Consider the following 19,296-nt stretch of genomic DNA (forward strand, 5'->3'; position numbering starts at 1 on the left):
TTTTTTTTTTTTTTCCCCTATTTCCTTGAGGTGTAAGATTAGGTTGTTTAGTTCAGGGTTTTTTTTGTTTTTTGAGGTAGGCATTTATCACTATGAACTTACCTCTTAGGACTGTTTCGCTCTATCTCATAAATTTTGGTATGTTACATTTCCATTTTTGTTTGTCTAAGTATTTTTTTGATTTCTCTTTTAAGTTCTTCTTTGACCCATTAGTTGTTTAGTAGCATGTTGTTTAATCTCCATGTATTTGTGAATTTTCCAGTTTTCTTCATGTAATTAATTTCTAGTTTCATACTATTGTGTTTGGAATGGATGCTTGATATGATTTTAGTCCTCTTAGATTTACTAATACTTGTTTTGTGGCCTAACATTGATCTGTCTTGGAAAATGTTCCATGTGTACTTGAGAAGAATGTATATTCTCTTGTTTTTGGATGGATCTTCTGTAAATATGTGTTAAGCCCATCTGGTGTTACATGCCATTTAAGGCCAGTGTTTCCTTATTAATTTTCTGTCTAGATCTATCCATCGATGTGAATGGGTATTAAAGACCCCTACTATTATTGTATTGCTGTCTACTTCTCCCTTTAGGTCTGTTAATATTTGTTTTATGTATTTAAGTGCTCTTCTGTTGGGTACATAAATATTAACAAATGTTATATTCTTTTGTTGCATTGACCCCTTCATCTTTATGTATTGACCTTCTTTGTCTCTTATTACAGTCTTTATTTTAAAGTCTATTTTGTCTGATAAAAGTACAGCTGCCCAGCTTTCTTTTGGTTTCCACTTGCCTACAAAATCTTTTTTCATATCTGCACTTGTATTTTGTGTGTGACCTCACTTGTATAGTGTGCTGCTTGGTTTGCCTCTCTCTCTTTATTTCCCTTTGCTTATTTGTTTTGTTTTTTAAATTCCACATGTGAATGAAATCATCTGGTATTTTTCTTTCTTTGACTTATTTCACTTAGCATAATACTCTCTAGCTCCATCCATGTCATTGCAAATGGCAAGATTTCATTCTTTCTGATGGCTGAGTAATTAGCAGCTCTTTCTCCTTCACATCGGCTGTGTAATCTACCTATTAGGTATTTGATTTTGAGAATTCTCATTTTTAGAAATTTTGTTTTCAGATTACCTTAGTTGTTTGTTTGTTTTTATAACATTTCATTCCTTGTTTATGTTTTAGCTTTCTTCTCTTATGTCTGTAAACTTTACCTATCAGATAAAGAATATAAAATCTAGTTATCTGACATCCTTTGGGATCTGCCTATACTGTGTTTTTCTTTCTGCTGTTTAGGGGTGATTTTCCTGCTGACTCCCTCCTGGCGTGCCATTTTCTTTTGTGCTTGAAAATTTGGATTGTAAGTTTATGTTTAATTGGGCTTTCCTTACCTACAGGGATTCTCTGAGGTCTGGATCAAAGGTGTTCTTCCAGAGTGATTTTGTATTTCCTTCTCCCAGGTGCCTAAGTTGCTAACGTCGGGAACTACTAAGGATTTCTCTAACTAAGATTGCATAGATCCTGTAATTAGTATAACTTGGAATCCAAGATTTGTATAAGCCACTCTACACTTGTGAATCCTCAAGTATGATTTTTCCCCTCTATCTAGAACCCAGGCAAGATACACAAGTCTATTTCCTGATGTCTTTCTTTACTGCCAGGCATATTTTTAAAAGTCTACTCTTCCCTTGAGATATGATTGTAATACTCAATAAAAGGATAATACAGGGGCGCCTGGGTGACTCAGTTGGTTAAGCATCGCATTTGGCTCAGGTCATGATCCTGGGGTCCTGGGAATAAAGCCCCCTGTCAGGCTCCCTGCTCAGCAGGGAGTCTGCTTGTCCCTCTCCCTCTGCCCCTCCTCCCACTCATGCTCGCTCGCTCTCTCTCTCAAAGAAATAAATCTTAAAAAAAAAAAAAGTAGTCTTAAAATGGAAGTCCATTAATGGCATTATCATTGAGTTGCAAAAGTAATCAGTTGTGTACAAATTTTCCCAGATGTTCAAAGGCCCTAACTATACTATATACTAGTCTGAGTAAGGTGAAAAGATATAAATATAATCCAGTTCCAAATTTCTTCTGATTCATCATATACTACTATCTCTTATTTGATAGCTTTGAGGACATCTTTTTGAATAATTTTTTTTGGTGGGTTCTATAGTCCTTTTATTGATAGCAAGCTATAATGTTTATTTTTTATTTTTATTTTATTTTTTTATTTTTTACCTCTTTGTTTAATGATTTCACATTCATCAAAGATATTGTTAGTTAAGTGGGTTCCTGCACACTGTTGTTTCCTGGAGATATGTATGTGTTCCTTTATGCTTTCCCACCACTTTGATAATTGCTTCCATATTCGGAGAGATGATGTTTGTTGTAAGTGGTTTTTTTTTAATAACTTTTTATTATTTTAGTCACCATACAGTACATCCCTAGTTTTTGATGTAAAGTTCCATGATTCATTACTTGCGTATAACACCCAGTTCCATAGATGAGAGAAATCATATGATAGTTGTCTTTCTCTGCTTGACTTATTTCACTTAGCATTATCTCCTCCAGTGCTGTCCATGTTGTAGCAAATGTTGAGAAATCATTCTTTTTGATAGCTGAGTAATATTCCATTGTATATATGGACCACATCTTCTTAATCCAGTCATCTGTTGAAGGGCATCTCGGTTCCTTCCATGATTTAGCTATTGTGGACATTGCTGCTATGAACATTGGGGTGCATATGGCCCTTCTCTTCACTACGTCTGTATCTTTGGGGTAAATACCCAGTAGTGCAATGGCTGGATCATAGGGTAGCTCAATTTTTAACTTTTTAAGGGACCTCCACACTGTTTTCCACAGTGGCTGTACCAACTTGCATTCCCACCAACAATGTAGGAGGGATCTCCTTTCTCCACATCCTCTCCCACAATTGTTGTTTCTTGCCTTGTCCATTTTTGCCATTCTAACTGGTGTAAGGTGGTATCTCAGTGTGGTTTTGATTTGAATTTCCCTGATGGCTAATGATTTTGAACATTTTTTCATGTGTCTGTTAGCCATTTGTATGTCTTCATTGGAAAATTGTTCATATCTTCTGCCCATTTTTTGATTTGATTATTTATTTCCTGTGCATTGAGTTTGAGAAGTTCTTTGTAGATCTTGGATACTAATCTTTTTTTATATATAATTTTTTTATTATATCATATAATTATTTTTAAAAAGCATTTCTAGTTTTCATTGTTCTTAGATTTGTCATTTATAGAAGGAAATTCTAATTCTCTAATGTGCAGTGAATTTTGTCCCCAAAAAGATATGTGTAAGTCCTGACCCCCTGTACCTTTGAATGTGACCTTATTTAGAAATAGGGTCTTTGCAAATGTAATCAAGTTAAGATGAGGGGCACCTAAGTGGCTCAGTTGTTTGTGTGTCTTCCTTTGGCTTGGGTCGTGATCCCAGAGTCCCGGGATTGAGCCCCCATCGGTCTCCCTTTGCCCCTCACCCTCCTCATACTCACACTCTCGCAAATAAATAAATAAAATCTTTATTTAAAAAAAAAGTTAAGGGGTGCCTGGGTGGCTCAGTTGGTTAAGTGTCTGCCTTCGGCTTAAGTCATAATCATGGGATCCTGGGACCAAGCCCCGTATTGGGCTCCTCGCTCAGCTGGGAGCCTGCTTCTCCCTCTGCCTCGGCCTACCACTCTCCTTGCTTGTGGTCTCTCTCTGTGTCAAATAAATAAATAAAATCTTTTTTAAAAAGTTAAATAAAAGTTAAAATGAGGTCATACTGGATTAGGATTGTCTCTATATTGAGTGGCTGGTAGGTGTTCTTATAAGAAGGCTATGTGAAGACACAGAAACACAGAGACACAGGGAGAATGCAGTGTAATAACAGGCAAAAATTGAGCTGATGCATCTACAAGCCAAGGAGCATCAAGGATTGGTGGCAAGCTCCAGAAACCAGGGAGAGGCAAGGAAGGATTCCTTCCTAGAACTTTCAGAGGGCGTATAGTCCTGCCAACACTTTGATTTCAGACTTTAGCTTCCAACCCCGAGAGAAGAGCTTTCTGTTGTTTTAAGCCACCCAGTTTGTGGTAATTTATAATTGCAGCTCTAGGAAGCCAATCCAGTGTTCACATTCCACTTGTAGAAAAAGTCTTTGAACTAGAGTAAGAATTATTTGCACAGCTGAAACTTTTTTTTAGTTGACTGTCATCTCCATAATGCTTGAGAGAAGTAGGAAAATAATAGAACTCTGGGTGCCTTAAGATGCTAACAGTCCAGTTATCAGATTATTTTAATTTGGAAATAATGTCTTACATCTTGAGTATTGGTATTTTGGAACTTAAAAGTAACCTAGAACTTGAAAACCAGTACTGTATGAATACAATGACTGTGTAACCCTTCAAAGATTTCACTTTTATCCAGCAGGCCCAGGAGAGAGACTAGTCTCCTATGCCCACAGGGCAGCTGGGGCTTTATTTTACTACTCTGGTTTCCTGCCCTCTATTTATTTCTCATGCCTGGGGAGTTTTTCTTCGTTTTTTAATGAGCTCAGCTATTCATTTAAAGGATGCTTATTTTGTTAATGTTTACTTAAACTCAGCTTTCCCCCTGCTGTGTGCCTGCACCCAACCAGCTGAATGGGGTTGAATAAAATGTGCAGTTGTGATGACTAGTTCACTATGCTTTTGTTTCTCTGCTGTCCTTTGTGGCAGAACTCCTCCAAATAGGTGATACTGGCTTCTCTGTTTTCACATGACATTTGCTTCACAAACCACTCCAGTTAGGCTTTTATCTCTATTGGTGCATTCAAACTGCTGCCGGTCTCTTGGTCAGCTCTGGGTCCTCCCCTTACCCACCTCACAGTAGTTTTTGATGTAACTGGTCATTCCTCCTTTTCTGAAATGCATTCTTCACTTGGCTCTGAAACCCATGCATGTCTTTTCCCCCCTACACTTTATTGATTTTTTTTTTCCTTCCCTTAACTAGCTCTGCCTCTTCTTCCTGCTCTCTCTATATAGAAATGCTACTGGGTTCTCCCTGGCCTTTCTTGTTTCATTTGTACGCTTACACTTTGTGTGATTATATCAGTTATTGTACAGTTAGAAGACAGCTACTAGCCGTAGTTAGCTGAGGGAGAACGAACGAAAGAATTTAGAGGAGTTGCAGATGTGTTTGAAAGAGTGGGAGTGCCATCATCACACTCTGTCTATCAGTGGTGAAGAAGTGTGCCAGAGTGCAGGCCTCCGTGGAACGGAGAAGGAGTGTCACTGGGTGAAGGAAAAGCCTGCCAGAGGGTACAGGCCAGAGCTGAGCGGCGAGACCACTGCTTGGGGAAGAACTTAACTCAGGGAAGAGGCTGTTAGACACTGAGAGCTGCTGCTGTCTTAGGACATCTTGCTAGAGGCTGAAAACCACAGCTGAATCATTAGGGCCATTACTGTGATGGGGGAACTTGCTCAAGGACTCTGGGTACTGCCCGCATTGGGGAATGCTCCAGGCTCCCCGAATACCAGTGATCTGGCTCAGTAGGTGAAATCCAACACTGGAAGAAGAGTCCCTTTCTCCTGTTTTGTTTTGTTTTTTTTTAAGATTTTATTCATTTATTTGACAGAGAGACAGCCAGTGAAAGAGGGAACACAAGCAGGGGGAGTGGGAGAGGAAGAAGCAGGCTCCCAGCAGAGCAGGGAGCCTGATGCGGGGCTCCATCCCAGGACCCTGGGATCACGCCCTGAGCCGAAGGCAGACGCTTAATGACTGAGCAACCCTGGCGCCCCCCTTTCTCCTGTTTTGACCGTGTATTGTCTTTCCAGTACCCTCTATTGGCAAAGGTTTGTATCAGTTAGCTGGCAAAAGGCAAAAAACCTTCTACAAGGCCCAAAGAATAGTAGATTTGGAACTAAAAGGCAACAGAGTAATAACTGGCACAGACTACCCCTTTGTCTAATTAGCATCCATATGTATCTTTTTACAAATGCTTGAACTTTGGTATAACCACAGAACTAATGTTATGTTTATCTTCTACCCAAAAAGTTGTTGTTGGTTTTTTTTAAAAGATTTTATTTATTTATTTGTCAGAGAGAGAGCACACAAGTAGGGGGAGCAGCAAGCAGAGGGAGAAGCAGGCTCCTGCTGACCAAGGAGCTGGGTGTGGAACTCGATCCCAGGTCCCTGGGATCATGACCTGAGCCGAAGGCAGACACTTAACCAACTGAGCCACTCAGGCTTCCCTACCCAAGGAGTTTCTAACCATAGAGATGTAGATACGGCTGGTACAAGTGAAGAAATTCTCACCCTCTCCCCTAAATTAGAAGACACACAGTTCCAACAGTCATTGTGTCCATTGCTAGCTATGCTCATTACTATCAAATTTAGTCATAGTCTTACCATATATTCTGTTACCTTAAGACTAAATTATAAAGTTAACCACCGACAGACTTGTATAAAATATTTTTGAATAAGAAGTAAATAGTTTATGTATACACATAATAAGCATTTATGTACAGTCCCTGTTTCCATAACTGGTTATGGGCTGTGGTTGATCTCTCTGACTTCCTTCTTCTACTACCCATTTCATATTTTCTTTGTCCTTAGCCAGAACCTCAGGTTATTTGGCTTATGGGGTAACCTTCATTGCTAAATGATGTGAAATCTCAATATCTCTACCTGTTTGGTTTTTTTTCCTAGTTGCTGTTCCATTAAGTTTTACTATTGGTCATGAAGACTAAGAAGCATCCCAGTGAATCCTCTGGGTTCCAGATATAGTCCCTTTTGCCCTCAGTGTGTAGCAATAACTCAGTTTCCCCTCTGCAACTGGGATCAATCACTCCAGCCAGAAGAGTAACAGCCCCTTTCTTTGCTTGTTGTTTCACTGGCATAAGGAGTCCAACATGACCAGGTGGCAGTCTCACCTTCCAGTTCAGAGGAACCATTATGTCCCTGGTAAAAGAATTCTCCCTGCTCTTAGGAGATAAGATTAAATCAGCAGAGCTCAGAGTTGCCAGGATGCAGAACAAAATTGTGCAAGTTGGTTATTAGATTGAATGGTGAGAAGAGTCACTCCAACTTCGACTTCTTGATTTCCAGACCCATGTAATCTGGCTATGAGGTAGACAGCACCATGTAATGGTCTATGATTCAAAGCATATATTGCATCCCATAAGACACCCAGTCTTTGAGGGTATTGTTTCCCAGATGGTGCCGTAAATTAGTTTTCAGTAAGCCATTCCACTGTTAATTAATTGTTCTGTTAGTAGCTTTCTCTGAGTAGTGGGAGTTCTGATAAAACTAGTTAATTCCATGGGTATGAGTCTAATGCAGGACATTTTTTGCTATAAGTTTCTTGATCAGAAGCATGAAATTTGGTGATGGTGGATAAGGCATCCCATGTGTCCATGGATGGTGATGCTAGCAGAATCACAATGATCGGGGAAGGCAAATCCAGGACTCATGTCTATTCTAGTGAAGATGAATCTACCTCCTCCATAATGGAAGAGGTCCAACATACTCAACGTGCTACCAGCTGGCTGGTTGGTCTCCCTGGGGAATGGCCTTATATCAGAAGTTCAGTTGGTCTCTACTGTTAGCAGATTAGACACTCATCGGTAGTGGTAGTGGTAGCAAGATAACCTTGGAAAACAGAGTTCATGTTTTCTAAGTCAACCATAAACTCTGTCCTTGCCACCACGGGCCCACTGAGTAAGTACTAGCTGGCTAGAAAAGGCTTCTCTGAGGTCCACAGAGCATAGTATTTTGTCCTCCTGGTCACTGAGAATCTCCTCTGTAGTGGACACTTTTTGTTGGGCATTTCGTAGGACACAGAAGTCTTCACATCCTTTGCCCTTTCTGAAAGTTTCATTTTCCAGATTTCCTTGTCTCTAATCTTCTAATCCTGAAAGAATCCAGTCCTTAACTGATCATCTAAATAGTTAACAGATACTAATGAGTCAGTGTAAATCTGTCCATCGGGTCATCTCTCTCCACAGAAGTGGAAAACCAAGTGTACTGCTTGAAGTGCTGCCCCCTGTGAAATTTTACCTTTACTGCTGTGCGTCAGGGTCACCCCTTTACTGCTATGGTGATTTCAGGTGGATACCAACATATACTGTATAGGAACATCTGTAAATCTGGCTCAAGTTTTTTTTTCCTCAGTCGATCATTAATGAATACCTGTGAGGCCATTGGTATAGATTGAGAGAGAGAAGATGTACTGTAGCAGGGATTCTTGTTGGATTCTGAACCACTTGTTCATGCAAATTACTTCTGACTTCCAGATCTGTGGGAGAGTGGTCTTTTATATACCGTTTCCATTTGATCATAGATTGCTGCTGTGCACACCCAATCTATGGCTAGGTTGGTCTTGTAACTTGCAATTCATGAGACACACAGGACACATAGTCACCTGATATCCCATAGTTAGGTATTTACTTTCTACCAAGGCCTAGTAGCAAAGCCAAAACACCTTCTCAAAGGGAAAATAGTTATCTGTAAAGGAGGATATGGATTTCTCTCCCAAATCTAAGAGATCTGCAGTACAATTCTCCTTTAGTAGCTTTCCAGAGGCTTCCTATAGCATCCCAGTTTACCACAGACACTTTGAGTATCATTGAATTTGCTATAAGGCCCAAGTGGAAGATCAGCTTGCCTCCTCTTGTTCTGGTCCCCTGGAAGCCTTTTAAATGACTTGATAAACGGGTAGAAGCAGCTCACTCAAATGTGTAGGCTTCCAAAAGGCACAACAGGCATTTTGCTTCTTTTGTTTGCAGTAGGTTTTGGAAGGTGTAGGAACCTTTCACCTTAAAAGGGAATATCTTGTCGTATTCCGTATCATTGGATCTCCAGAAGCCTCACTGAGGTGGCAGGTCCCTTAATTTTTGTGATAATTATCTTCCACTCTCTTGATTCACGTATGTCTTACTAAGACATCTAAAGTACTTGTTGCTTCCTGCTCCGCAGATCCGTTCTGCATAATGTCATCAGTGTAGTGGACCATTGAGATGTTTTGTGGAATGTCAAGATGATCAGGATCTCTGTGGACTGTATTATGGCAAACAAACACAAAAAAACAAAAAACAAAAACGGGAGAATTGAATAGCCCTGAGGCAAGGCTTTGAAGGTGTGCACAGATACAAGCCAGGTAAAAGCAGACGCTCTGGTGGTCCTTACAAATTGGGGGTGGAGAAAAAAAGCATTAACTAGGGCAATAACTGCATGCAAGATGTTAGGGGCTGTGTGTGTTTGTGCTGGTAAAGATCTGGAAGAGCAGCTTCAGTTAGTATCCCTACCTGATTAAATTTATTATCCATAGTTAGTATCTAAAATTCATCTTAGCAGCACCTGCGTACCTCAGTTGGTTAAGCATTCAGCTCTTGATTTCAGCTCAGGTCATGATTTCAGGTGGGGTGGAGCCCCAAATCGGGCTCCACACTCAGCAGCAAGTCTGCTTCTCTTCCTCTTCCTCTGCCCCAGAGAAAGAGAAAGCGAGAGTGTGGTGGGGGTGTCTCTCTCTCTCTCTCTCTGTCTCTAAAATAAATAAATCTTTAAAAAATAAAAATAAAATCCATCTCATTTCGCATAGACCAAACGGGCAAGTTTAAATGTGATGCATATTTTCACCAGTGCGTATTTTCAGTCTTTGGTAGCGTCACTGATTTTTGCAATTCTCAGACTTGCAGTTTTGCTTCTGATTTATTATCTTGAGAGAGAGGAATTTCCACGGGTTTGCACTTATTTCCTCCTGTTGTAATGACCCTTATCCCATGGATCACAGAGCCAAGCTAGTGGATTCTATAAGTTTCCAAGTGTATCTATTACGATTCAGAAATTAGATGGAAACCACAGAATTAGTAACAGAGCCTCTGTTACTAATTCCTGAACATTTGAGTATTTCCTTTTCTTCAATTGAGTCATTTGTGACCACTGATTATTGGAGAAAGATATCTACTGCAGCACTGCTACAGGGTCCTCTCAAAGGGACTCTGAGTATATGAATTGGCTCAGGTCTGAAAACAGGCTGAGACTCTGTGACTTTCCATTATGGTAATTGAAGTTAGGTTTTTTAGCCCCCAGGTCTGGAGTTTTTTTCTGTTATATAGATCAAACACTAATCTAGTAGCCTACTCATCTATTTCATTCCTGCAGACACCACGATTGATTAGTCACCAACAGAAATCTCCACAGGCCAAAACATTTTGATTATTAGGACATTCCTGCTGCCCTTTTTGGTAAAAGGATCTACTCTGTCTTTTAAGTGCTACTTCTTGGCTTCTGCTTTTCCTAGATGATCTCTATTGAATCAGGAAGCCCATATTAATGGAAACATCTCCCATTCCTGATCTACACAGGAGGACATTACAGAGCTTTTCAAAGATGTAGATGTTGCCCTTAATGTATTTCTCAATGCTTTTGTGAAGGGACTGTTTTCTAGACTTTTGGGGGCAATGTAGTTGGTGGGCAAGTATACAGGTTGCATATGAAAAATCGACTTCAACATTCTTAGCTCCCTAAACTTTTGAATTCCTTCCTCTGTATCAGAGGTCAGCAAATCCAGCCCACCTCCTGATTATGTAGATAATATTTTATTGGAACACAGCCATGTCCATTCATTTATGTATTGTCTAGATCTGCTTTTGTACTACAGTAGCAGAGTTGAGTAGTAGTGACAGAGACCATATGGCCTACAACGCTGAAAATATTTACTTTCTGGTCCTTTAAGAAAAGGTTTGCCAACCTCTGCCCTAGAGCATGCTGAGATTTGATCCAAGCTAGGGGTCTAGTGACAGCAGAGAAGTGGTTGTGGTAGTTCTTCAAAAGGTTAAACATCCCCTGCAGAGCATCTGCCCCAGAAGGTCAGTCTTCCCAGACATAAGAGAGCAAACTTGGCACTGGCTGTGAGATTCAGAATAAACATAGAAGTTCAAGATTTTCAGTTTCGTCTGAATCTAACCAGATGCTCCCATTCCACAGTTCAAAGTTCCTTCTTTCCCCATCACATAAGAAACTTGGTGAAACTGGGAATTCAACTGAAATTGTACATTTGCAACCTACTCAATTAAATTTTGTGTTTAATTTTTGGCAACATTAGCCCATGGTCTCTAGTCAGACCGTGACTTGTGCTGAGAGTTTAAGGATCTGAACCTGTTATTCTTTCTGCTAAATGTTCCATGCACTCAGTAGAATCTTTTGCACAGCATAGTCCTTGCGGTCACCATTATTTTTGTGATGGTCAAAGGCAGCAGCCTCTTGGTCTCCTAGGACATTTTACTTCAGGAGACACTCTACTACAGTTAACTGTAGGAGATAACTTGGTTGTTATGCCCATGCGTACCCTGGATTACTAACATCCCATTTCCCATTGGCAGGTGCTCATCACTGTGCTTAAACCCAAAGGCATGACTAAACCAGTTCCAAAAATCCCATCTTTAATGATCTGTCTCCTGTGACTACTTCAGTACTAATTCTATACCAATCAAGAAACAGAAACCAACTTAGTAAGTGGAATAGGGAAAATTTAATATGTTGTTAACTAATAAAAGGTGATTACTGTGAAAGGGGCCGAGAGAATTCTAAGGAGTGTAGAAGTAGCAATTTCAGAAAGCAGCTGCCACCTGTAGGGTTGGTGGATGGTGATTAAGGAAGGAACCCTTCCTCTCTTTTCCCAGGCTGAGATTCAGATCTCTTTGGAGAGGATGTGGGTGCCAATGGAAAAGAAACTTGCCAGAGGGCTGGTCTAGGAAATCTTTTGCTGTGGTGACAGAAAAAATCTTCCATTCCCAGCCCCATTCCCTATACCTACCCTTGCCCCATCATTAATCTGATCTACTGGTTGTAGCACACCAGAAGAAAGAAAAATCCCTTCCTCCTTCTTTGGCCTTGCAAGGACCCTCCTGTACCCTCTATTGGCCAAAAATCAAATTAGCTGGAAAAGGAAAAATGTCTATAGGGCCTAACTGTAGTATCACATAGCGGTAAAGAAAATGGTGAATGTGGAGCTGGGAGGTGATAAATTAATAACAAGCTCTTACCCAGTTTATGACCGTGACTACTATCTGTATGCTACTGTCTCCCATATTTATATCTCTAGTCGAGTCTTCTCCCTTGAGCTCCAGAGAAGTATAACTATACCATACTGGCTTTTTGATGCCTTCACTTGAATTTCTCATAGGTATCCTTAACTTTATCGGTGCAAAACTTGTACCTCCTCTAGTTTTTGCCATCATGGTAAATGGCATTACCATTCGAAAAAAATATCCTTTTTCTCCTACTCTCCTCCCAGTTAGTCAGAGTCGTGCCAGCTCTGTCTTCAAAATATCCAAATCCTAACCTTTCTCATCATCTCCACTCCAGGTACCCTGCTCCAGGTTGCCATCATCTCTTAAATATCAGAAATAATCTTAGATTTCTTATGTTCTTGATAATTAAAAGATAAATAAGTGACTTGTTCTCAATTCATTCTATAACTTTTCATTCTGTGACAGCTGTACCCCATCCCTCTATCTCCAGATTTTATGCAAGACACCAAAAGTCTTAGGGCTTTTGAATATGTCTGCCATATTCCTTGCTGTCAGGACAAGCCCATTTTTGTTGATTTCCCAATACATATTAACCCTTATTTTTAAAAATTAATAATATTAGCATCATTATTTCTTGATGCATGGTTAGATCTTCCATGCATGGATAGCTCTTCCTAGCTTTAATAATTATCTATTGTCATATTTTTTTCAAATTTGAAAGCATTTTTATAAAGATGGACTTATTTCTTACATTTCTGATTTGTTGGATAGAAACTACAGAGGTTGCAACCTCTAAAAAACATTTCCACGTGTCATTGGCTTTTAATGTTAGTTAAAATCTCTCATTCTGTTTCATCAACTTAATTTTTTAAAGTAAACATTAGTACTTTTGTTACATCCGGAAGAGGGAAACGGTTTGTATTAATTATTGCTTCGAATTTCATACCACTGATTTCAGTAGAAAACTTTGTTGCCTGCATCCCTTGACTGCCTTGAATATTGATTTGAGGCCATGATGAATACAGGAATTCTCTTTGAAATTAAAGGTTTCTTAAGTGCATAATTTTTTTTAAATAGAAGAAAATCTCCTGACATATGCTCTTTCTCTCTTTTAGGTGGGAGATGTTGCTGTTTTTCTCCTGATGGTAAAGCTTTAGCTGTAGGTCTGAATGATGGAAGTTTCTTAATGGCCAATGCAGATACTCTAGAGGATCTTGTGTCTTTTCACCACAGAAAAGATATTATTTCAGATATTCGATTTTCACCAGGTAAGGTATCATTGAAATCATATTTGATTATTAATGAGCAAATATATCTATATGTCATTTTTATTAACCATTATTTTATCCTGGAATTTTAATTTTTTGACTAGAAAAGACAGTATAGTAAAAGGTAAAATTCCTGTATAAAATGAGTGGCGAAATATCCAGCTTATTGCCAATTCTTTCACTAAAGAAATAGGCTCAAGCCAAGAAACTGTTCTGAGTTTCAGTTTCCTCATTTCTAACACAGAAGGATTGGGTGATGTCTTCATTATATTCTTCATTATATTCATTATATTCTTAATACTTTTGAAATTTTGCAGTAATTTTGCTTTATCAATTTCCGTGTATTCATTATCTCTGACAAAGCCCACTGTAATACGGGAAGTACTAATGGTAAGGCAAAATTTACTTATGTTAGTTTACTTCCATTTTTTTCTAAATTTAGAGGGCTTCTTAAATTTTTTTTAGTTAAACTGTATTTAATTATATGGTATATAATTTTTGGCCTTTGCTTTCCATTGAACTGTCTCACTACACTAAAGAAAACATTTTATTTTGTTAATCATAACGTACTTGAAAAAATATAGTTACAGATTATCATTTGATACACATTTTGTTATAATTTACAAAACACCTAAGAGTTCCTCCTAAAAAATGTTAAGAAGATTAACTCTAGTTGTAGAATGTAAAAAATATTTCTAAACAAAGAAAATCTCAAGCAAATATGTTTCTGTTACAGGTTCTGGGAAATATCTTGCAGTAGCATCCCATGACAGTTTTATAGATATATACAATGTGATGAGTAGTAAACGAGTAGGAATATGCAAAGGCGCTACCAGTTACATAACCCATGTCGATTGGGATATTAGAGGTAAGAATTTAAATAACCTATTTGGTAAAAGTTCCATTAGATTTAGTATAGCTATTTTAGAGAAACAGAGATTCAACAGATGAGTTCAGAATCATTTTGAGAAACATTCTCAAAATTACCTTCCACTCCTTTATTTCACAACTGAAGGTAAATGCTGTGAGTTTAGATTTTTCAGTACTTCCAGTATAATTCAAGTGATAGTACAGTAAGTGACAAATTCTTTAATTTGTAAAGTAAATTAAATACTATGTAAAAAAGTTTTTTAGTCATTTGTTCCGGCTTTTGCCAGATAAGCTTAGTATAAATAATAATTGAAAATTTGGAAAATAGGTATGTTAATGAAGATTTTAATGTCCTTTCCCCATCAGTCAATGAAACACATTTCTTAAAAATAATCACAATTGTATAACATACAGAATTTAATGAGTGTCTCTGTCTTTCAGTAGAATGCATTGCACATGGCAGTATTTAATAATTTGGATAAATGCTGAATATCTTAAATGCTCTATTTTTAAGGATTTTTGTTTCACGTATTCATTTACATAAATCTAGTATTGTTAAAGTTTTTCCAAACATAATTAAACAAAATGCTTTTTAAAAAAATCCTCAAATTTATTTCTAGGGTTTTTTATATGCCTAACAACAGAAATAGTTTTTATGTATATACGTACACAAAAATTAAACCATTTAAGAATTAATTATGTGGTTGACTGTGAGGAAAATGGTTTTTATGTTTAAGCTTAATTTTTCCCATAAAAGTTAAACATTCTACTTCCGGGGAAGACAGCTAAGTAGGAGGGTGTTAGACTCACCTTGTCTCAGATACAACTAACACCCACATCAGTGTAAATAACCCAGAAAACGACCTGAAGACTGGCAGAACAGATTCTCCACAGCCCAGTGTAGAGAAGAGGCCACATGAAGAGGGTAGGAAGGACAGAGATGCAGTTGGGAGGTAAATGGATTCATGGGACTGTCTGCAGGACGGAGGAGGGACACTGTGGGCATGGAGAGGGGAAAGAAATAGACAATCACAGTGGGAAGCCCACAGAGAAAAGATAAAACATTTGGTTTTGAAAACCAGAGGGGTTGAATTCCATAAGTTCCTACAATTAGTTCTAGGCTTAACACCTACAATTTTAAAAATCAGCGGGTTTGGCTCTGGGAGAGCCAGGAGAGTGAGAGGAAACTGAGTCTCTGCCCTTAAAGACATAGCATAACAAAGGGCCCCGGAAGCAGCAGTTTGGAAAACGCCTGGGGTATGTGAAAAGGGGATTTGTTTATTAACCTCAGAGCATGTGAGTTGGGAAACTCTCTCAGAACTAGAGTCAGCAGGCGTCGTTTCCCTCCCCTGTCCTTTGCGTAGGCACAGGGACACCTATGAGAACCTGTGAAGCAGGAACACTCTTCATCTAACTTTCTTAATGATGCACCCCACCCCTACATTCTGCAGACCCATCCCCTCCAGCCAGACCTAGGTTCCAGTCTCCTCCCACAGCAGACCTGCACAAACCTTGCTAATACCACACACCCTGGCACTGCATGCTCCTGGGCACATGCCCCCTCCAATACACCCTTGGCCAGAGCCCATCCAAAGCAATGCCACACTTCTGGCAGGGTGCAAGCAGCCCTGACAGGGACCAGCACCACTCCAAAGTGACGCCCGCTCTGGGGAGAGAAGAACATAACGATACACACTACTCCAGCTGCAGCCCCAGCAGTGGGCTGGGGGCAGACATCTCATCTGACCACAAGCCCTGCCCACCTATGAAAGCTTTTCAGGTGACAACACAGGGAAAGTGCCCTGCAGTTTGGTGCTACTTCATCTCTGGCAAAAATCTGGTCTGACTCAACTCAAGCCCAAGGTAGCCCCAGACTGGCCCATTAACAACATAGGGATAAACCCTGCCCACAGTCGGCAAAGAGAGGCATTGCAGATGACCGGACTGAAGGCAAAAGCTGCTCAGCAACAGCACAGCACACACGAGACACTTCTGAAGTGCCAGCTTCCAGTAAACGGGACGTGGTGCTACAGGGCACCACAGGACCTCTTTTTCATAAGGCCACTACTTTCAAGAGCAGGAGACATAGCTGACTTTCCTAACACAGAGAAACAGACACACAGAATTAGACAACATGAGGGGATAGGAACACGTCCCAGTTGAAAGAAGAGGACGAAATCATAGCAAGAGAGCTAAACGAAATGGAGATGATGAACATGCCTGATAGAGAATTTAAAGTAATGGTCATAAAGATACACAATGGACTTGAACAAAGAGTGGATGACCTCAATAAGACACTTAATAAAGAGATAGAAAACATGAAGAACCAATCAGAGATTAAGAACTCAACAAATGAAATTAAAAATACAGAGATGGAATAAATAGTACACTAGAGAAAGCAGAAGTATGGCTCTGCGACCTGGAGGACATAATAATGGAAAGCAATCCAGCTGAACAGGAGAGAGAAAAAATAGTAATAATAAATGAAAACAGACTTGGGGAACTCAGTGACACCATCAAGAGTAGTAACATTTGCGTTACAGGGATCCCAGAAGGAGAAGAGAAAGGGAGGCATAAAATTTATTTGAAGAAATAATAGCTGCAAACTTCCCAAATCTGGGAAAGGAAACAGAAATCCAGATCCAGAAGGCACAGAAAGCCCCCAACAAAACCAACCCAAGGAGGTTTACACCAAGACACATAGTAATTAAAATGGCAAAAAGGAGTGATAAAGAGAAAATTTTAAGAGCAGCAAGAGAAAAGATGACAGTTACGTACAAGAGAAACTCCATAAGGCTCTCACCTGATTTTTCAGCAGACATTGTGCAGGCCGGAAGAGAATGGCATAATATATTCAGAGTGCTGAAAGAGAAAACCTGCAGCCAAGAATACTCTATCCAGCAAGGCTATCGCTCAGAATAGGAGAGAGAGTTTCCCAGACAGACAAAAGATAAAGGGATTCTTGACCACTAAAGCAGCCCTACAAGAAATATTAAAGGGGACTCTCAGTGGAATGAAAAGACCATAAATTAGAGGGAGAAAAGTAGGAAGCGCAGAAACAGTCAAATTAAGTACATCTATAAAAATCAGTCAAGGGATTTATGAAGGAAAAGGAAGGGAAAGTATGACACCATATACCTAAAATAGGGAGGGGGGAGAGGAGTAAAGAATGGGTTCAAACTTAAGCGACCGTCAACTTAAAATAGACTGCTGTAAGCATAAGATGTTATATACAAACCTAATGATAACAAATCAAAACCGAGTAGTAGATATGCAAAAAATAAAGAGAAGGGAATCCAAGTATATCACTAAAGAAAGCCAGCAAACCATGAGAGAAGAGAGCGAAGGAAAAAAGGAACAGAGAAGAACTACAAAATCAACCAAAAACAAGTAACCAAATGGCAATAAGTACCTACCTATCAATAATTACTTTGAATGTAAGTAGGCAAACACTCCAATCAAAAGACTAGGGTGACAGAATGGTTAAAAAAGCAAGACCCCGGGGCGCCTGGGTGGCACAGCGGTTAGGCGTCTGCCTTCGGCTCAGGGCGTGATCCCGGCGTTATGGGATCGAGCCCCACATCAGGCTCCTCCGCTATGAGCCTGCTTCTTCCTCTCCCACTCCCCCTGCTTGTGTTCCCTCTCTCGCTGGCTGTCTCTGTCAAATAAATAAATAAAATCTTTAAAAAAAAAAAAAAAAGCAAGACCCATCTATATGCTACCTGCTTATAAGGGACTTACTTCAGACCTAAGGACACATGCAGATTGAAAAGGAATGGTGATGTGATGAGCACTGGGTGTTATATGCAGCTGATGAGTTAGTGAACGCTACATCCGAAACTAATGATGTACTGCTGTATGTTGGCTAATTGAATTTAAATTAAAAAAAAAAAAAAAAAAAGAAAAAGTGAAGGAATGGGGAACCATTTCTTATGCAAACGGAAGTGAAAAGAAAGCCAGGGTGGCCAGTACTTACATTGGACAAAACAGACTTTAAAAAACGGTAACAAGAGGCAGAGAAGGACAGTATATATTCATAAAGGGAACAATCCAACGAAAAGATATAACAGTTGTAAATACTTCTGCACCCAACGTGGGAGTACCTAAATACATAAAGCAGTTCATAACAAACGTAAAAGAGGTAATTGATAATAATACAAAAAAAGTGGGGGACTTCACCCCACTTACATCGATGGATAGATCCAAATGAAATCAACAAGGAAACAGTGGCTTTGAATGACACAGGACCAGATGGATTTAACAGGTATATTTAGATCATTCCATCCCCAAACAGCAGAATGCACTTTATTTTCAAGTGCATATCGAACATTCTCCAGAATAGGTAACGTATTAGGACATAAAACAAGTCTCAACAATTCAAAAGTTTGAAATCATACCATGCATCTTTTCTGATCATAATGCCATGAAACTAGAAATTAAAAGAAAGAAAAACTGGAAAGAATACAAATACATGGAGGTTAAATAACATGCTACTAAACAATGTTGGATCAACCAAGAAATCAAAGAAGAAAATAAAAAATACATGGAGACGATGAAAATGAAAATACAGTAATCCAAAATCTTTGGTATGCAACAAAAGCAGTTCTAAGAGGGAAGTTTATAGCAAAACAGGCCTGCTTTAAGAAGTAAGAAAAATCTCAAACACCCTAACCCTACACCTAAAGAAGATAGAAAAAGAACAAACAAAACCCAAATCCAGCAGAAGGAAGTAAATAATAATAGAGCAGAAATAAAAGAGAAACTAAAGAAACAATAGACCATATCAATGAAACCAGGAGCTAGTTCTTTGAAAAGATCAACAAAATTGCTAAACCTCTAGCCACGTTCATCCAAAAAAAAAAAAAAGAGAGAGAGAGAGAACTCAAAATCAGAAGGGAAAGAAGAGAAATAATAACTGACACCATAGAAATACAAAGGATTGTAATAGAATAGTATGAAAAATAATATGCCAAAATATATGACAACCTAGAAGAAATGGTTAAATTCCTAAAAACATATAACCTATCAAAACCGAAACAGGAAGAAATAGAAAGTTTGAACAGACTGATTAACAGCAATGATACTGAATCAGAAATCCAAAAACTCCCAAAAAGCCAAAGTCCAGGACTAGACAGCTTCACAGGTGAATTCTATCAAACA

At 39.1% G+C, this 19,296-nt stretch overlaps 1 protein-coding gene across 4 annotated transcripts in view; it reads left to right on the top strand.

Annotated features, from left to right (window-relative positions):
• EML5 (EMAP like 5) overlaps window positions 1-19,296 on the top strand; it is a 168,077-nt gene that overhangs the window by 106,184 nt on the left and 42,597 nt on the right. For all 4 annotated transcript variants that reach the window (XM_040641561.1, XM_040641560.1, XM_040641559.1 and 1 more), the window contains exons 22-23: window positions 13,114-13,266; window positions 14,003-14,134. In XM_040641561.1, coding sequence (XP_040497495.1) covers window positions 13,114-13,266; window positions 14,003-14,134 — 285 coding nt within the window. The remainder of the gene's footprint in view (window positions 1-13,113; window positions 13,267-14,002; window positions 14,135-19,296) is intronic.

The sequence above is a fragment of the Ursus maritimus genome, unplaced genomic scaffold (assembly GCF_017311325.1).
Source record: "Ursus maritimus isolate PB19 unplaced genomic scaffold, ASM1731132v1 scaffold_25, whole genome shotgun sequence".
Lineage (NCBI taxonomy): Eukaryota > Metazoa > Chordata > Mammalia > Carnivora > Ursidae > Ursus > Ursus maritimus.